A 20,000-nucleotide genomic window follows, 5' to 3' on the forward strand; every position below is an offset into this window, starting at 1 on the left:
AAATTAAAAGGAGGTCTCTATCCGTCATATTGCATCCTTTTCTAACAGTACAATAGTGTTCGACTGTGACAGCTGCCATTGAATTGGTCTGCGCCTTGGCAGTGCTGCCACACAATGTTCTGTTCCAGCTCAGTCATGGATTTCAAAATAAGATTCCCTTCCAGTTCAGCCTGAACTGTAACTCTGCACTGTATCTGTGACTTTGCCAAATGAATGCACATCTGTTAGCTCTCTACTTGATGGGCAGGGTGGTAAACTTTCAGCCATAGAAGAAGCTTCTGGATCAGAATCTGTATTTGTAACTTAAAAACAACACATGAGAATGCAGAAGCAGTAGCTCAACGGAAGGTCATGAGTTTACATCCCAGAACTACTACACTGCCACCGCTGGGCTCTTGAGCAAGTTCCTGACCAGCAAGTCCAAACTGCTCAGTTATAAAAATGGTTTAAATGTAAGTTGCTCTGAATAAAGGCATCTGCCAAATACCATAAATGTTAATGTAAATGAAAAGCAGAGGCTGGTGAGGAAAAAATGTTATTAGCTGCTGTAATGTAACTGATAACACGAACTAACTTGCCTGTTGGACATTCTATGTGATGCGATGTAAGTATAAACCTTAAAAAAAGGTATTTTTAAAAAAATTGAAACTAGGCAAATAATTGTAGTATGTGAGCAATAAAACACTTCAGTACTTTCTGTTTTAGCGAATAAATTCGATACACCACACCGACCTAAAATTGATTATTCTCCAGTAATAGCATGTTGCGTCATGGTGTTTTCTTTCCTTAACTAGACCTATGGGTGTTCATTTAGCACTGATGATTTTGTTGCAGGATTCTATCCTTCCCAGCACCTTCATTAATAGCCCACTTGGGAGAAGATGTAAAATCTGGCCTGGCAGCATTGCAAAACACTAGAAAGTAAACCCGGTCAGTTCACGTACACAAATGGCGAATTGTCCTTCGTGGTTATTATTAGCCGACTTTGCTCGCGTGATGCACTGTGAGAGGATCCAGTTCGGACTTGACTGGATTTCCATAGCGACAGCGCTACTCGCCTTGCGTGTTCATAAACAACGGATTATGCCGGAGGCACAAAAAACACTTTCCGAGCGTGAAATGGATGTCTGGCGGCTTCGCTTTGGGCTTTTTTTTCTGAGTGCTTAAAGTGCTGCTTGGAGAAATCTTAGAAATCCTATCAACAGTGAAGTTTTAGGAACAAAATTTCACTTCTAGACCAATGTGTCTAGCTCTCCAGTCAGGGTGCTGTGTCACCAAAACCAGCCGGTTCACCTTTTTTGTCCTTGAAAGTAGGGATTAAGCAGGTCTGATATAAGCAGGAGAAATGCTATACACCGCCAAAACCCCACAATTAACATTTCAAACTATGCACTTGCATCGAATTGCACTTTTAAATGCTCTGGATGTTTATGCAACACAAAGGATTCTTGGCCTGAAATCCATAGTCAACATTCAGCTTCGCTTTCTCATTAGGACTTCTTCACAAATCTCCTTTCTCCTTTATTTCTGCTAACAACAGCGCTGAGAAACGTGAACTGGTGAGCTTGTAGTTTCATAGTGAAGGGGAATCACCCGACCAAACTGAAGACAGCTGCGGTCTAAGACCCTGGGATCTTGACACGATGTCTGGCTCTGCAACCGCTGCTCCAAGCTGAACAAAAATGCAACAGGTGTGCACTCGTATTAAAAGAAAGTACCTTATTAAAAGCCCAGAAAAGGTCACGAGGTGTGAACACATACTGAATCTTTATATACAGATTTTAAATTCCAAAGCCACACTGTACAGACAAACGCTTATGATCACATGACCATTGGATTCATAAGCACTTTTTGAACATTCCATTCCACATTTAATCTCTGTTTGCTCTTATAATAAACTCCAGTCTTCTGAGAAGATGTTTCACTAGATTTAAAAATGTGTGCTTGAAAAGATTTAGTCACACAAAGATGTTAAGTAAAGTCAGATAATGATGTAGGTGAGGTGAGAAGGCCTGGGGTGCAGTCAGCGCTCACATTCATCCAAATAGGGTTGAGGTCAGAGAACTATAGTAGGCTACTCAAGATCTTCCACTCCAAACCATTTACAGCATGGAGCTAGCTTTGTGCATTTTCAGGCTGGAACAGGTTTGGGTCTTATTGTTCAAGTGAGGGGAAAATGTATTGCTCCCACATCCAAAGATACACAATTGTCAGGTGTCTCAAAATCTTTGTCTGTGTAGTCTATATTATTGAAATTTACAAATACACGGTCCAATACAATTTTAAATAACAGGTTTGGACGTTGTGGCCTTGCTCGTGGAATGATATTATCTTCAAAACCAGATACTGACTATCATGAAGCTTTTACTGCTAACCCCAATTCTGTTTAGAGCTCTAAAATACAATCCATTCAACCGAGCATGTCCTGTGCATGCCAAATTCACTTGTTTTAGGGAACTGTTTTTTTGCACATTCTGCTGTAAGAACATGGCTAAAGCTGAATCCTTTTTTCACAGCCCATGCAAAGCTTGTTTACATGGTTATAACAGAGGATATGTATACTAATCGCACACTAACACAAGAACAAACGAGACTAACAATCACTAGCATTTGCACAAATGCACTGTGACAGCAAGGTCAAAAAGGTCGCAGCAGTATGTGGTTGATTAGAGCTGATCAAAACATTGCTAATAACTGCTAATGAGCAACTCTGAACCCCCTGGAGACACATCGAGGCCATGTCTCTTCACTCAGTCTTGTTCACACTCATGTTCACCTGTAAACCATGTATCCTATTGAGTTGACATGCGGCTGCATATGAAAAGTGACTGATGGACACTTTTTTCGCATGTGAGGTTTCGCTTGTTTCGTTTGTTTGAGAAAATCTGATGTGGTTGTGAAGGCTTCATTACAGTCGCCCAGTAAACAGGTGTAAAGTGCCAACGTTAATGAAATTGCAAATAACATGTTTGAAATGCAGCACTGGAACATCAATTTTTTCACATAAATATACAAATCAATGTGCCAGACATTGTTAAAGATTAAATGTTTATCAGTTTTTCACTATACTCAAGATTGTAACCATCTTTGCCCTTTCTCTGTCTGGCCTCCATTGTAGTGCCCATCTACGTGCCTTTCCTGATCGTTGGGTCGGTCTTCGTGGCGTTCGTCTTGCTCGGCTCAGTGGTCGCTGTATGCTGCTGCCGTTGCCTTCGACCCAAACAAGAGCCTGCTTCCGGTGGACGTCTCCTGGAATCCATCCCAATGATGACCTCAAGGGGCTCCTCCTCCCGCCAGTCGAGCACAGCCACCTCGTCCAGCTCTTCAGCCCCACCTGCCACCACTCGCCCTATCCCCGGTCCTGCTCCCGCCCCCATGTTGCGCGCACAGGCCTCGTGCTGCCTCCCGCCAGACGCCAGCGTCTACGTCAACATGCCCACCAACTTCTCCGTGTTGAACTGCCAGCAAGCGACACAGATCATGCCCCACCAGGGTCAGTTTCTGCATCCTCAATATATAGGTTATGCCCACCCTGTCTCACCCACCCCGGCCTTCCTGGACCCTACGCAGGGCGCCTACAGGCCACTGCAGTCTCCATATCCTCAGCCCACGAGTGTGACGAGTGTAACAAGTGTAACAAGTGTAAGCGGAGAGCCAAAGCATCCGTCTGTGACTATATGAGAGGCTTTTTGTATGTCTTTGTCACACAATGGAGAAACAAGAAGGAAAGTCACGAGGACCCTGAATTCCCGGGTCAGTTCAGGGCCAGGCACAGCATTATGTGTGTGTTATGTGTGCTGCAGACAGTGTGTGTGCTGTGTTTGAGTTGAGAAGACAGCCATCCACTCTGCATGCTCCAAAGATTAGCACACTTTATGGAGAAAGTGGACCCTGTGTAAATGTGGTCTCCTTAGGTGCCTGTCCCATTATTTCATAAAATGCTCTCTCCAGGCATCTTCATTAAGGTGGTACAACAATGTCCATCTTAGTTACGGTCTCTTGTAGAACAAAACCCACTTATTGCACGATGACTGAAGCCACTACTCCATCAGTGGCTACTCCCCACCTAAAAGTGTCTACAACCTTTGCCTTCATTTTGAATGATCTTAAAAGTTTTGTTTTTTTTAAACAACAAAAATTTCTTCAGAGAAAACCTGAATAATCCTAATATAATGTATTATTTTTTTCGGTTTGAGAATTTAAATAAAAAGAAATACCAATCTCACATGACCTGACCTGTTTTTTTTTACCCGATTAGCTGAACTTGACTTGAATAAATAGTTAAATAAATTATATAGAAAGCTGTTTGTATTTACAAAAAAATGTGTGTAAACATAAATGTCACAAAAAAGTTAATGAAATTGTCTCACCTGGATGGATACCGGCGTAAGTTTATTTGCTAATTAATTGAAGTTGATGCTAATTGGAATTAATTGCTGCGTTAGCTGCCTTTTTTTTTAGTAATTACTCAGCACATTTGAGGTAAATGTTACTATTCTTGGCAATTATATCTTGCTTCAGTTGTCGCTTTTCCTCTTGAATGCCTGTTATAAAGCTTCAACAGGTAAATCCTAGTTTACTTGTTAGCCATTACTTGTAAGTTTTTGCTAGCTTCCAGTGCCCTAGCGACAATATTTTTGTGTTTAGTTACAGGAACAGAAAAGTTTAACATGCTAAAAAAGCACAAATTCACAAGTTTCATTTAAAACGCATCATATGTTTAAACTACACCTACAGAGAGCTGTTAATTTTATAGAAAGAAACCAATGGCTGCCAGATGGTCTTCACATCACACATGACATCATTTCTGCAACGAGTTGGTGCCATAACCCTGTCTCTGTGAGCGTGTGAGCCTGTGAATGTTTGCATCATAGTCAGTGTAGCATGCAGAGTGTGTATGTATATGTGTGTGTGTGTATATGTCTCTATGTATGAGGTATATGAATTGAGTAATGGGAATCACAGGTTGTGTGATGTGAAAAGCAGCCCAGGCTCCGTTGTACATTTAAACTTTAATGAAGTGAGCCCGAGACACAGACTGTGACGCTCCGCCCCCACCCAGTCAATTCTCTAAACGCAAAACACACACATTCTCGTGCACCTAAGCGCTCTCGCTGTGGATAACACACTAAAGGCACTGTCCCTGTTCCAGGATACATACCAAAAAAAATAGAGAGAATGTACATTTCAAAGAAAAGTGTGTATATGTGCGTGCATGTGAAACGGTTTGATTCGCTCTGTGCCTCAATATAGCTGAGATCGGTGGTCTTCAGAAGGCAGCCGACTTTATTATGCAGTAAAACTCTCTGCCAACCCTTACCCCTTCACTAGTTGCTCTTGTGAAAGAGGTGTGTGTGTGCCACATTCTCATTCGGTATGTTAGCATAAGGTGCCCTGGATCAGCACCAAAAGGGCCCAGCGTATTTCATTTGGAGTAGGATTCTTGGACAAGTTTGAAGCTAGACGTTCTGCCAAAAAAGAGCTTTGCACAGAATTAGTGTCCGTATTAAAGCAATACAACTGCACTTTTCAGCTCAGCCATATTCCACAATATATGAGATTTCTGCGGTTTTTCAACTCAAGAAATTTCCCTGAAGACAAAGACAAAGAACAAACCCAAGTGGTCTAGACACAATGGAAGTCTAAGGGCAGTTGTCAAATAGTAGTCAGAAAGATGATGTCTGGATGAAATGAGCACAAAATAAAGTCCAGCACTGAAGCAAAGTGGTGTTACTCACACAATTTTCCTGAAGGCTTTGGTATGTGGTGTTCATCATCAGACACCGCACGACTTTAAAAGTAACTTCATGAATACTTTCGCTTAGAAAACTAGTCGCATTTTTGAAAGAACAAATTAGACCAAATCAAAGCACCGGCACATGCTGACCATTGACTGAGGGATTCTTAAGAAAAATTTATTTCAGGAACATTTTCATTGGAATTAATTTAGCACCTAAAACTTCCATTATATGGGTTACACCTTCTTAATCCTGAACACCAGCTCATAGAGATATCTATTATAACTACACATTTGGATACAATTAACAGAATATACCTGATTATCAGCAAAATTATTTTCTTTTAAACAAAGACTAAAGCTCAGGGTTAAACATCTGATCCCAAGTCAGCGTGAACTGGGCTGCCCTTAGACGAGGACCGGACTCTCAAAACCTTTCTGTAGAAGAAAAAACAAACCGAGCCGCAAAACATCTTTTAACCTTCATTACAGAGGAGTTCATGGATTTGCTAAGACCCGTTCCATGTCCATGCTGCGTTCAATAACGCGTGCAAGTGATAAGGTGTTTATTTTGAACCGAATGTCTTCCTGACTCTCTCTGCGTGAACTGGTTCCTTTTTTCGTTTGAAATGTGTTATTGATAATAAACAAGGCAGAGTGTGCCAGCTTGCCTGGAAGTTGTTTTTGACTCGCTCTGTCAGCGGCATGTCCTCAACTTATATATGTAGGCTTGTGTGTACGTTACCGCTACGTAAAACCGAACGACCTCGAGGTCAGTTTTCAGTGTGTCTGTGTATAAATTCGTTCTCCACATGAATATCTTAGAGGATACAGCAGGAGTATTGTGGTACTTGGCTCATTGGCCCACCCTGTGTATTTAATGTTGTTGTCCAGTGTGTCAGATTATATCTTTCAGCTAGAAGATGTAAGGCTTCAATCTGCAGCAGTTTCCGTACCTCCACACTAAGCAAACACACCTCATCAGGGTTCGCCTCACTTAGCTACATAGCTACGTAGCTACATTTGTGCTATTAAAGATCTTATATCCTTTGTCCTCGGTCCTAAATACCTCCTTATTGCTAATCGCCTCTCCTAGTAAAAAATTATAATAATAATGAAACAAACTGTACACACACACACACACACACACACACACACACACACACACACACAATCTCTGTCAAATGTCTCCAAAGCAACACAAGCTGCTTTTCCATATAGAAAAGCGAAACACAAGTTATTAGTTACAATACAGCTATATCAGGGTAATGCTAACTGTAATAAGTGTAATAGTAGCTGTAGGGAGTCTGTTTGTGCTCATTTACCAACACATCTGAGGTAAATGTTGATATTCCAGACAAATTTGCGCTACTTTTGTTGCGCCTGAGCCTTTTCGAAGTGTGTTTTATGGGCTGCACAAGGCTTTTCAGCTCCCTGAAACTATAAGAGTAAAAGTAAGAGTGTTCTTGGTATAAGAGTAAGAACAATGAAATGATAAATTTTTTAAAAAGTCAAAGGTCTAGAAATGGCCTAGAGCAGGGGTCACCAGCCTTTTTGAAACTGAGAGCTACTTCTTGGGTACCATTAATGTGGCTACCAGTTTGATACACACAGTTTTCAGTTTCAGGCTACTCATGTGGTCCTTGCGGGCTACCTGGTGCCCGTGGGCACCACGTTGGTGACCCCTGGCCTAGAGAGTGTTAAAAGTAACTCTCTCACACACACACACACACACACACATACACACACACACCATAGTAGACCCTCAGCTACATTCCCAATTTCGCAAATACATGATATCAGAAACCATGGCAATAATAATAATAATAATAATAATAATAATAATAATAATAATAATAATAATAATAATATTCTGTATCCAGAAAGTGAAGGGCGTCTGAATTTTTGGCACACTCCACAGCCGGAGAGTGGGGACAGCTGGGAGGAAAGTGGAGAGGACGTTTGAGGAGACTTTGGACGGAGCTGAAATGGATCTGTGTGGCCCCTGCTGAGGTGGAACGGATCACTGAAGGAATGGATTCCCCATTTCGGAGGCGCTGGAGCAAGACGTAGCTGGGTGTGATCCAGAGGCTGGGCGTGTACTTCCCAACACTGAGCCAATGGGGACAGGACAAAGGGACATCACACACACACACACACACACACACACACACACACACACACACACACACACACACACACACAGAAATGCCAGTTCTGTTTAAACATTCATATTCAATTTCATTTCTATCAACGTGATCATTAGAACTCAAGTACACATTTTGCAATGCTTGAAATTTATCTGAGCAAGAGAGATCAACTCTGTGGTCTACACCCTTAATTTTACACTTCACACACACACACACACACACACACACACATACACACACACATACACACACACACACACCCTCTCTTCTCAGCACACAGATGTACAGTGTCTTCTTTGGACAACGTCCAAGTTCAAAGCAGTGCTTACAACAAACTTAAGAGCTGCACGTCATATCAACACGTTCTCGTCCGTAATTTCAACATGTCAACATCTCACACTCGTCTCATTTCCTTGCAAACGATAAAGTAAAGCAACAGATAATATTGTAACAAACAAGATCAAAAATATATATCAGTGCAATACAGAATCTACAAGCTCACCAACCCACACTGATCTTACCGGAATATTCATTGTCCAAGGGAAGGCACTGGATCTGACCCAAGTTCTTTCTATAACCCTTTCCTTCACCTCTAACCCACACACATTTTGTACAACACACCAAGAAAAAGCTGGGTCAGATCCAATCCACCCTGTGGATTTTTTCGGGAATTTATTTGTCATGAGACTATTCTCTTAATGTTCATTAAACTATCCAACCAGGTTTGCTTCAAAGTTTCGACATACACTATAGGGACAAAAGTATTGGGACACCTGAGTTTTCCAGCCATATGTGGTTCTTCCCCAAACGGTTACCACAAAGCCGAAGGCACACAATTGTATAGAATATCTTTGAATGCAGTGGCATGAAATTTTTACTTCACTCGAACTCTAAAACATGACAGTACCCCTGTGCACAAAACCAGCTCCATGGGTTGGAGTGGAAGATCTCCTGCTATAGAGCTCTGACCCTCAACTCTTTTGGGATGAACATGAATGCTGCATCAGTACCTGACTTTACTACCATCCTGAATGAATCTCACACAAATCTACACAAAATCTAGTGGAACAACTTCCCAGGAGTGTGGAGCTTATTATAACAGCAAGACTACATGTGGAATGGGATGCTCAAAAAGAAGCACATACCCATCTTATGCTCAGGTGCCCACAAACGTTTGTCCATATACGGTAGCTAGCAATGGAGGAAAATCACAAGCTATTAAAAAAGCCCTGAGATAGAAGCTAAGGGACGTAAACTTTAAAAAATGAATCATTGTCATAAATCATTTGCATAAAATTGGGAAATCTTGTGTACTTTAATAGACAGCAAATAGTTCAAGGAAGAAGAAGAAGAAAAAGAATAACAAAGACAAGGTTTCCGAAGAGAAAGACATGGAGACACGAGTTTGTTCAGCAGAAAACAGGCAGAGCGGAAAACGCTACGAAGCCAGACACAACCCTTGCAGCCAGAAAGAGAGAGAGAGAGAGAGAGAGAGAGAGAGAGAGAGGAGGACATGAGAAGAATGATGATCCCAAAAAAGGTGGAGAAAAGACATGTGTGTGTGTGTGGGAGTTGAGTGTGTTTGTGTAGCTCCACACTGAGTGAGGGTTCTGCCTCAGTGCCATCTCTGTATTCTTTGGCAGACAGGCTGTGATGGTGGGTGGAGGGAGTATTCTGTGTGTGTGTGTGTGTGTGTGTGTGTGTGTGTGTATGAACTTGCAGGAGGTCAAGCTGGGCTATGGTTCTGCATCTGTCAGTTTTACACACACACACACACACACACACACACACACACACACACACACACACACACACAGACACTTGAAGGGTTAAGGTTTTGGTGCTTACGGGATATTAGCTAATGTTAGCATAGAACTGTAGTAAGATGTTTTACTGTATCTATCAGCTGTAGGTTTAACTAATTTTTATTTGTAAAGATCTTTCCACAATAGACATTGTCTTTAAGCAGCTTTACAGAGACAAAGAAGTTATAAAGTTGTATAAAAGAGTGCAGAAGTTTAGAGCCTGTAAGTTTGTTTCTTATGTGCGAGTTGGTGGTGAATGAAGCAAGAAAAACTCCCTGAGGTGGCATGAGGACGAAACATTGGGAGGAACCAGACTCAAAAGGTAAACCGTCCTCATCCTCAACATCGAATGTCCATTCATTACATTTATTTTCAGACTTTGGGGCATTCATTTGTCAGGAAGCTCACAATTGTGATTACTGTCACTCAGTCATTTCAGAATAACAAAAAAACGTGTTGAATGCACACAAACACACACACACACACACACACACACACTGGAGAAAAGGAATTCTTCAAGGTTTATGTTTAATGTTTATTTTTGAAAGCTCCTCCTGCATTGCACTGATGATGACAGACAAGCCGAAGTCCAGATTCAAAGAAACAGAAATCACACACATACACACACACACACACACACACACACACACACACACACACACACACACACACACACACAAACACACGCACACTCACAGAGTAACAGTAGGACACACACATACATTAAAACACATACACGCATTTGTATACACACATGCATGACGACATCCACAGGGCTGTTTACTGCAGTGTGATAAATACAGACAGAAACATCAGTGTCTCTGGTTTCCATGCTTCAAGTCTGGATGCTGATTGGCTCTTCCTTCCCGTCCTTCACAGCATGGCACATTCTGACTGGCCGTTTACTTTTTGCACTTTTTTCCCTTCATATTTGTTCAATCCCCTCAAACCCCCACCACCCCTGTCCCCACCCACTTTTAACCCATAGTTAAATCTGGTCTGAAAAGGCTTGGTAAATGTGTAGCGAGGCCCTGGCGCGTTATAGGCCTAGTCCACGTCAGTCCGGTTTCTTCAGTAAGGCCACAGCAGGCTCTCGTGGGATGGAAACGTCCCTTAAATAATATAGTCTCAGCTGCCGCTTTGGCAGTTGTATTACCGATGTAGCTACAGGCTGGGCCGCTGGCGGGTAGTGTCATAAGAACGCACTACCTGGGATTGGGACACAACCCCGTGCTCTTCCTGGGAAAATGCATAGCCATCTGCGGAGAACAACACAAACAATCGTTACTTTTCTCCACCTGACACTTTACAATCCCAAATTTCTCTGCGTGACACTCACGTGAGACGGTCTGCTGCACGGAGCTGGAGCGCCCCACGCTTGACGGTGTCTTCCTAAACACCCGGGTCAGCAGGTGGGCACGCTCATTCAGACTGGACAGAGACAGAGACAGAGAGAGAAGTTAATAATCAGTTTGAATGCACAATGGTTTACCAATTTGCCAAATAAAGGGTTCACACTCAGAGATCAAAACACAGCAAAGGAAAAAAGTCTAAAAACGGCTTTTAAGGACGCAGATTTAACGTGTGACCGACCGTGACATTTGGTCCAGGATTAGCGTTAACCAGCGTCCATAAAAGCAGGCCAAGGTGACCGACAGTTTAAAGATTAAACCCACAGAGCACGACACGGCACAGGGCAAGGAAATGACTGGCAGACTTTACCACCAATCCTCAACAGCAAATTCCTCAAAGTCATAGGCTTTGATGCAAACACTTTGTATATTAAACTGTAGATTCAATTGATCAGAATTGATCACCCTGAACACACACTCATACTCATGCTACTGCCTTGGAAAGTTCCCGTCTCCTCGGGCAGCATTTGTACCTGAAAAGGAATCTCAAATCTCGGCCAACAGGATGCTCAGGAGTTTAGCACACACTCGTTAGTCTTGCTCACAAAAACAGAGTTAAGCTGGCACTCTCTGTTCACATGTAGAGCAATTGGCAGACACCTCTACCCAGAGCTTTAGCAAGGCCCTTAGCAGTTACTGGGATTTGAACTCATCAGAGGTCCAACAACATTTCAATCAGAGGTCCAACATATTTGCCAGTGAACTGCCAACTTCCCTGTTAATGCTGTTCATACTGTATCACTGCAACACACTATTTACTTTCTTTCACATACAAGAACCCAAAGATGTGTTCCATTGGCTAGTGTCAACCTGACTGACAGGGGAGAATGATTACAGCACATGACCTCTGGAAATTTCCAGCACTACTGTGGACATCTGTAGACGTCTGTTTATCATTATCATCATGGAATTCTGGTCTTCAAAAAAAAAGAAAGTGTTTTCTCCACAGACACGGACACATGCTATACTTCCAGCAAATTTGGGTGGAATAACACGCTTGCATTCCGAACAGGAGAGACTTAATCTTGCGAACGTACAGTCTTTGCCTACCTAGACAGCAATTTTTTGATTGGAAGACTGTGTATCATTCTGAAATATCTGCCTAGAAATTGTATTCCAACCTTGTCATTACCATCTGTTCTTCTGCATTAAAAAAAAAGACAATCAGTCTAACGATGGCGTTTAATTTAAATCTGTGCCTTCACAAATGGAGACGTCGGATTTGTCCTGAACTCCCGAATGGAATTTAGTTTCCGAATAAAGTGGAACTCGAGGGCGAGTACGTCGCGTTCGATGATAAACAGACCCTAAAAAGATAAAGTGATGACTCGGAGTGATGATCCCTGTAATGATACCACGATGTCTCCCTATAAATCAGATGAAAGCGATCCCGTCTATAAACAGTGGGGAATGATGTAGATCCCAGCCGTAATGGACGATGGCCAAAGCCGCTCAAGGTTACAGCAGAGAGACCTGGCGTACAGCGGAGGAACTCAAGAGGAGGGAGAAGGTGGGGAAAACAAGCAATACCGGTGCTGGAAGGACGCTTCGATATAATTGGCATCGTCATGAAAGCGGTCTGCAACCGTAACCGTGGCGGCGGCCTGCCAAAGAAAATGGCATCTGCTAAACAGATGAGCGGTCAGATGAGGTGAGTGATGGAGAGATAAATGAAGAAATAAATAAACGGAAAAAGGCGTAGAGGTTTTGCCGGAAAGCCGAGCTCCGTGTTCCCGTGTCGTTCCAGCGGAGTCCTTTTTCAAAACAGTAGGCAAAGCTTTGTTTCAGCACTTCCTTTTACATATGAAATTACTTTGAGAAAAATGTCTCTACTTATACCCTGCAGGTCAACAGAGCACTAAACCTTGAACACGAGCCGTTCCTTTCCACAATCCCAAACAAATACGTAGCCGCTCTGAGCGTCTCTGCTAGCATGTTTACTGTATTAAATGAGCTTAATTAGCTTGCACAGGAGAAACAGAGCGGAAAGCCAAATCCTGTCCTCGTTCCACGTCAACTCCGTCAACTCTTCAGGCACAATCCAGTGGCCTAAACATCCCAGACTACAAATCTTCCTGCCAAGGTTTGAGTTAAATCGAAATCTACAGGCTTCAACTACTTGAGCTAAATCTGTAGGAAAATTCAACAGGCTTCTATTCCATAAACACGTAAAGGATAAATATTAGGGCTGTCAGAACCAATTTCACAGCTCTTCAGATTATTGACTTGGCCGCAAGCCAAAGGAGAGAAAAAAATTGCCCGTGGTCATGGAGTAGGAGGGACCTACTCTCTGTGCTCTATGCCAATCACGGCAACACCTGCCAATCACGGCTGTCTGTGAGCCGAGAGAATGAGGAAGAATAGGAAGAATTCTGATGAATAACATATGATTTTTGCTTCTTTCATGCATCTTGGACAGCATCTAGCTGCCTTTACCCTGCCTACACAGGGGTGGGTAAGTTACCTGTATGCCATAAACATATAAATGATCAACTGCTAGAAATTTGACAGCCCTAATAAAACACACACATTCACTCACAGAGCTATATTTCCTGAATTCCACACACCCGGTTCTTACAGTCACTCAAACCTGACCCGCTCAGGGCCGTCTGGCAAACGCACCATGTGAAGGAAATGTAGAAAAACAGAAAACACACACGTCAGATGAGATAAAGGAACAGAAGTCTGAGGACTAAGAATGTGGATGAGGATGAAGAGGTAGAGTTCACTCTGGATGTGTGTAATGAAGCACACGCAGGCAGGTGAGCTCTACCTGCAGATGTCCGGCTCGAGACGCGCTGAAAACCTACGCCACCGCAGCCTTGGGCCTATGGAGCGTCAGTGTGGGGGTTAAACACATATAACAATATGAAACAATATATAAAAATAATAAAATTCCCCAAAAACAGGGTGCAAATTGTTTAGATGGTACAAATGAGTGCGACACTGAAATGAGCCGGGAACTAGGTGGGTGTGGCCTAATATTCTAATGAGAGCTCTTGATTGACATTTCACCTTTTGAGACTCCAGAAACAATGGCACGAGTGAGAAGAGGCAGAATCAGGATTGCACAAATGCACACGAATGAAACAACGGTCACCAGGTTTGAGTTCATTTCACGAGTTCGCATGCGTGCAACTTCATATGTATACCCCAGGGAAACAGGAAATAAATGAATCAAAAATTATAATTATATATTATAATAAATAATAAAGTTTTAAGAGTAATAATGTCAGTCGTTTCTAATAACTATTATATTAACTATATATATATATATATATATATATATATATATATATATATATATATATATATATATATATATATATATATATATAAAAATGGAAATAAAGACGTTCTATACAATTGTGTCCCTTCAACTTTGTGTTAAAAGTTTGGAGAAGAACTACATATAGCTGAAAATGTCAGGTGTCCTGGTTCTTTTGTTCATAGAGTGTATATAATAAATACGGAATATACAGTATACCGAGGTCTCGATGTCTATGACAGGATTAGCTCCGCCCACTTAACCCTGCAACAGTACCCTGCAAGTCTTGTACTTTGTACTGCATATTAAAATTTAGGTGTGGATTTTGGTTCCCAGGAGTTTTAAAGAAATTAAAGTCATTTACAACAGAATTGTATTTCTTTAAAAAATATGACACACACTTCTACACACACTTAGCTTTTAAATAAAGGCTGGTTAAGCACGAAAAATGAGATCTATACTGAACTGATGTGGTGAATCAGAACGTTTGGTTCAGAACACACACCTGCGGCCGCTGGCGTCTCTGAGGACGGCCGCGTCAGGATCGACAGCCCGCGCCTCCAACTCCTGCACCTCCTCCAGGAGAGTCTTCTTTACTGTACGTCTTGCTCTGCACAGATATACACACACGTACACACACACAATATGATCACAGATGGCATCCAATCTTGAACGTGTATGTATGGTAGCAGGTCATGTACCGTAAACTTTATCGGTGAATGTGTGTGTGTGTGTGTACTTACGCGGTCCACGCCACGTCTTTGAGCAAGCACGCAGCCGGCACCATGATCAACCCGAGCCAGAAGCTCCAGCACTGCATGACTCTGCCGGCCTGTGGAGACCCCAAACCCCCCCCACACACATACACAAACAACAACATTAGAACAACATCAATACAACCCGAATCAGGAAACCTCCCTGTCTGCTCATCCACACAACCTGCAGCTGGACACTGTGACCTCTGACCCCTGCAGTATGAGGGGGTTAACCATCACATCAAATGCTGTCTCGGGCTCCTACAACCCCCTCTATTTTTCCTGAACCTGCAATGTACCAGTATTTCTATAGTGTAAAAGAACTCAGCACTTTGAAGTCTTTGATAATAACAGTGTAGACACACCGTGACAACAAAACTATCTGGAATGTCAACACAGAGCGCCTGTGAAAAGTGTGTGTCTTTAATGGTTGCTGAGACACATGAATGTTCCGAGAGTTGGACAGTGAATGAGTGGAAGAAAGTTTTGTCCGAATGTGACACTTTTGTCTCTAACAGAAGAACTTGTGTAAGATGGAGAACAGGAGAGAAGATGTTTGCAGAACATAATGCTTAATGGTTTGGGGTTGTTTCGGAGCAGGGAAAGTTGGAGACTTATTCCGGGTAAACCAACATGGCTACCATTCCTACATACACCATGCAATTCCGTCTGGAAGTGTACGTCCGAGCTCTGTAAGGGTTACTGAGTCTTCTGGAGTGTTACCTCTCATGGAATGACTTGCCCAGTCACTGCACTTAGATCCTATAGATCTGCTCTGGGATGAACTGCATAACACAAAAAAATCTCCAACTAGTGAGAAACACCTTCGAGGAGTTTTACTAGACTCAAGATTAAGATTTATGTTAAGGGAGGATTTTTCAGTGAAAATAAAATTTGTACTTTTATATATATGTTTTGGTGAAAGTAAAAGTTGTAAGTTTTTCACAGACACTGTACCTCGGATACCTTCATTAACCATTAACCATCTGCAACTAACCCTGAATGTTGCGTCACCTATTATTGTAGTACGGCTTCGTTTCTGTCTCTATTTACATATCTAATGAACAGATTGTATTTTCCTTCGTGCTGATGGTTGGTGGAACGTAGCTGAATTTTTTTTAATGTAATTTAAGCACCAAGAAAAAAGCATTCCATCCCATAATAGTAGCATTATTCCCATGACACTAACAAACCAGCTATGTTAGAATTAGCATACAATTGTAATACTGATTCTCTGTGTAAGTCACATGACCTTCTAAAGGACACGTATCTAAAAAAACTGATCTATAAATCTATAAACCGATCTGCAGGTATCTGATTAATGTCGTGTGCGCAGACACATAACTTAAGTTTCCTCCTCGGTTAACACTTTTTTTTTTTTTTTTTTGAGAAGCACTGAGGAGGCATTTCCTGTGACAGCTGCACGCAGGCCTGGGAAGCCCGACTTCTAATGAAAACAGGTCCCCGGCAAATGCCATGTATACTTCCACACACACACACACACACACACACACACACTATAAGATGAAGCGATATCATTAGGAACGCAGTGATGGGAGAAACAGACGTATTAGGGAAAGGAAATGAGAGGAAGGATAAAGAGATGAACAGGGAAAGAGATGAAGAGCGAAAAATATGAAAGGCATATCCCTCGTTTCTTTCAGCGCCCTCATTTTGAGAAAGAGCAGCTGCGGGGTTACTTGAGCACATTCCCGAATTTTTTGACATAAATTAAATTAATGGGCCTCCGGAGTCCCAAAGAGTCCCCATAACACCACAGATCCAGGGACCCCGTTTAACCCTGTCCTACACATACTGTAAAATATATACATATAGATAGATTTGAACAGCACACACACACACACACACACACACACACACACACACACACACACACACTCAGACACACTCAGACACACTCAGACACACTGAAAATACAGTACTGGAAAAGCCAGACAGCATTTCAGGCGTCCCACCATTTCAGACATTTCGGTCCACTAGATTGAAGCAGACAGATTGAAGCAGCAGTGCCTCTGGAGGCGACACTAAAGCCGGGGGCTCGGGTGACCACATCGCAGGTGGGGGGTCTCTACACCTGGCTAAAAATCAACCCCCATTGCTCCAGCCGTGCTGACACAGAACACACACGGAGCACTGCCTGGGACCACAGTTCGTCTGGTTGGCGTGTCTTTTGTGAGGAAAAAAAAAATCGACATGTCTGCTGTGAGTGCTGTGAAGGTTGCAGCTACATACACAAGTGCTCATCAACGTGTGAGTGATCAGTGACGAGGAAGCGCAGTGGCTGTTGATTAACTTAGTGGAATCCTGACACCTTTCAGATTAGCACACGCTGTCCAGCTGGCTAGCATGAGCTCATTTAGATGCTAGCTAGCTAGAGTTAGAGCTAGCATGAGCTAGTTTCCAATTAGAATGTTTACATGACAGGAAAATGCTACAGAAATCCTGTCCTAATAGTTCAAATAAATAGGGATCAGGTTAATATCAGACCCAATCAGGCAGCAAAATAACATCAATATATCAATGGTTTTTTTTATCTGTGAACACAATATGGAAGGTAATGCAACTTTTGGCCTTGATAAAGGCAGCTGGTTGAATTTAAAGCCTTGTTGGAAACAAAAATTGGCCCTAAACTTACTAAAACTCTTATTCCACTCTAGAATGATTCCCAGTTTTAGAAAACTAAAAACACACCAGAATTTCTTGAGATTCTAAAAAAGACCCTCCTGCATTCCTGAAATGGTTCCTGCACTGAGAACATGCCTGAAGTTCCTGAGTGCTTAAAAAGGTTCCTGTAGGGAACAACACCCCTGAAGTTCCTGAGATACTGAAAAGAATTTGCTAGGTTTGTGAAATCGTTCCTGCATTGAGAACATGCCTGAGATGCCTTTAAAGTTCCCTGTGTCAGAAGTAACCATGAGAAAGTTCAAACATACTAGGAGTCCTAATTAGGTGTGTGTTAGAGTGTATTGTCAATAATTGTGTGTGTGTGTGTGTGTGTGTGTGTGTGTGTGTGTGTGTGTGTGTACTTGCCTGGCCCAGCATGTCCGGGGCAATGGGAATGTGGGGCCAGATAAAGGAATAAACAGCGAAGAAGAGCATCCAGAGCACCATGCTGCCCCAAACAGCCAGATGAGAAAACTGTATAGATAGATAGATAGATTGACAGACAGACAGACAGACAGGCACACAGACAGACACACAGACAGACAGACAGACAGATAGGGGGATTAGAACGAGAATAAAAAACAGTGTCATAGTCATTCTCAGACTTTCTGAATATAGACCTAGTCCAGAAAGGGGCCACCCCATTGTCCACCCTGTGTGCCCACTCGGCCGCCTGCCTGACTCTCACTCTGTAACCGGACCTGGTGTGAATTCTTCAGGGAGTCTGCTACATTAGAGCAGTTTGACTGTGTGGACAGCTGAATGGACAAGCCATGTCGGCACCACCCCATCCCGATTCACACACACACACACACACACACACACACACACACACACACACACACACACACACACACAAATGCAGAGTGTGTAAATGAGAACATGGAGGCATAGTGTCCTATGCATGCAGTGTAATGTAGTCATCTATCTAAAAACATGCCACATTCCTGACACGGTTTCCGGGCTTATGGAGACGCAGACGTTTAAACATGGATGGAAAATTAGTTTCCCATCAGGCTTGGTGTGCGTCAGAATGATCTCACGGCACATTTAAAATCCTGACCCATTACACACGAGGCTCTCTGCTAAGGGCTGACAGCGCAGCGCTCCGAATCTGCTCGGAATTCTTTCACTGCTAACTAAAGTGAAATATTTATTTCATTCGGTGTTCGGACACACAAGACCGTAAGCCTGAGCAAAATCTGAATGTGCAGAGAACAACATCATTGTTCATCATTGACCATATATTTCTTTTTTCTTCACAAATTTCAATCTGCCACCAAAAAATTTAAATGTTTTCCACTGTTTTCAATGCTACTGTACCCAAAATGTCCCAATTCCTGTTAACTGTGGTCTGCACCAACAGGAATCCAAAATGTCCCTGAAGTGTCTTAAAAATGTCCCCAAAATGTCATAGTTCCTGGTAAAAGTGGTCTGCATAAACATAAAATGTCCACAAAATGTCCCACTACCTCTTAAATGTGATTTGCATTAACAGAAATCCAGTATGTCCCCAAGATGTCCCTATTGCTAATGCTACTTGATATTGTCTCTAAGCTAGTTTGTTGCTAATGTGACTAGCTTGCTTGACTAGCTTGCTAGCAGTCTACTTTTTGTACTTGGGCAGTAATTTCATCAGATCTTTGGAATCATTTTTTTCCTTAACAATCAAATTGGTCTCAATTTTTTTCTTTACAGATGCTGATCTTTTTACTCATTATTCATTTCAAATTCATTTGAGGAGAACGTGGTGGGAGGAGCCTGGGCTGTGAGGAGAATATGGTATGAGGAGATTGTGGTGTAAGGAACCTGTGGTGCGAGGAGTCTGTTGATCTAACAACCTGTAGTGTGTGGAGATTGTGGTGTGAGAAGCCTGTGGCGTGAGGAACCTGTGGTGTGGGGAGATGGTGGTTTGAGGAGCCTGTGGCATGAGGAACCTGTATTGTGGAGAGTCTTTAGACTGAAGAACCTGTAGTGTGTGGAGATTGTGGTGTGAGAAACCTGTGGTGTGGGTAGATTGTGGTGTGAGGAGCCCGTGCAGTGAGGAGATTGTAGTGTGTGAGCATGTGGTGTGAGGAACCTGTAGTGTGTGGGGCATGTGGTGTGAGGAACCTGTAGTGTGTGGGGCATGTGGTGTGAGGAGTCGTACCCTCGTCCATGCTGTGGTCTCCATCCCGGCTTTCAGACA

General features: G+C 42.6%; 2 protein-coding genes across 8 annotated transcripts in view; one reads left to right on the forward strand and one right to left on the reverse strand.

Moving 5' to 3' along the window:
• LOC124375294 (protein shisa-2 homolog) overlaps positions 1-4,225 on the forward strand; it is a 7,511-nt gene extending 3,286 nt beyond the window's left edge. The window contains exon 3 of the mRNA XM_046833466.1: positions 3,119-4,225. Within this exon, the coding sequence (XP_046689422.1) occupies positions 3,119-3,681 (563 nt within the window). The 3' untranslated portion in view covers positions 3,682-4,225. The remainder of the gene's footprint in view (positions 1-3,118) is intronic.
• Positions 4,226-10,213: 5,988 nt separating this feature from the next.
• Positions 10,214-20,000, reverse strand: part of atp8a2 (ATPase phospholipid transporting 8A2) — a 58,087-nt gene continuing 48,300 nt past the window's right edge. For 4 of the 7 annotated variants that reach the window (XM_046833461.1, XM_046833462.1, XM_046833459.1 and 1 more), the window contains 6 exons: positions 19,962-20,000; positions 18,179-18,286; positions 15,116-15,204; positions 14,878-14,982; positions 11,032-11,123; positions 10,214-10,951 (listed from right to left, as the gene is read on the reverse strand). The exon at positions 19,962-20,000 is cut by the window's right edge and continues 18 nt beyond it. In XM_046833461.1, coding sequence (XP_046689417.1) covers positions 10,857-10,951; positions 11,032-11,123; positions 14,878-14,982; positions 15,116-15,204; positions 18,179-18,286; positions 19,962-20,000 — 528 coding nt within the window. In that variant the 3' untranslated portion in view covers positions 10,214-10,856. The other 3 variants (XR_006923672.1, XR_006923673.1, XM_046833463.1) reach the window with 3 other exon arrangements.

The sequence above is a fragment of the Silurus meridionalis genome, chromosome 21 (assembly GCF_014805685.1).
Source record: "Silurus meridionalis isolate SWU-2019-XX chromosome 21, ASM1480568v1, whole genome shotgun sequence".
Taxonomy (NCBI): domain Eukaryota; kingdom Metazoa; phylum Chordata; class Actinopteri; order Siluriformes; family Siluridae; genus Silurus; species Silurus meridionalis.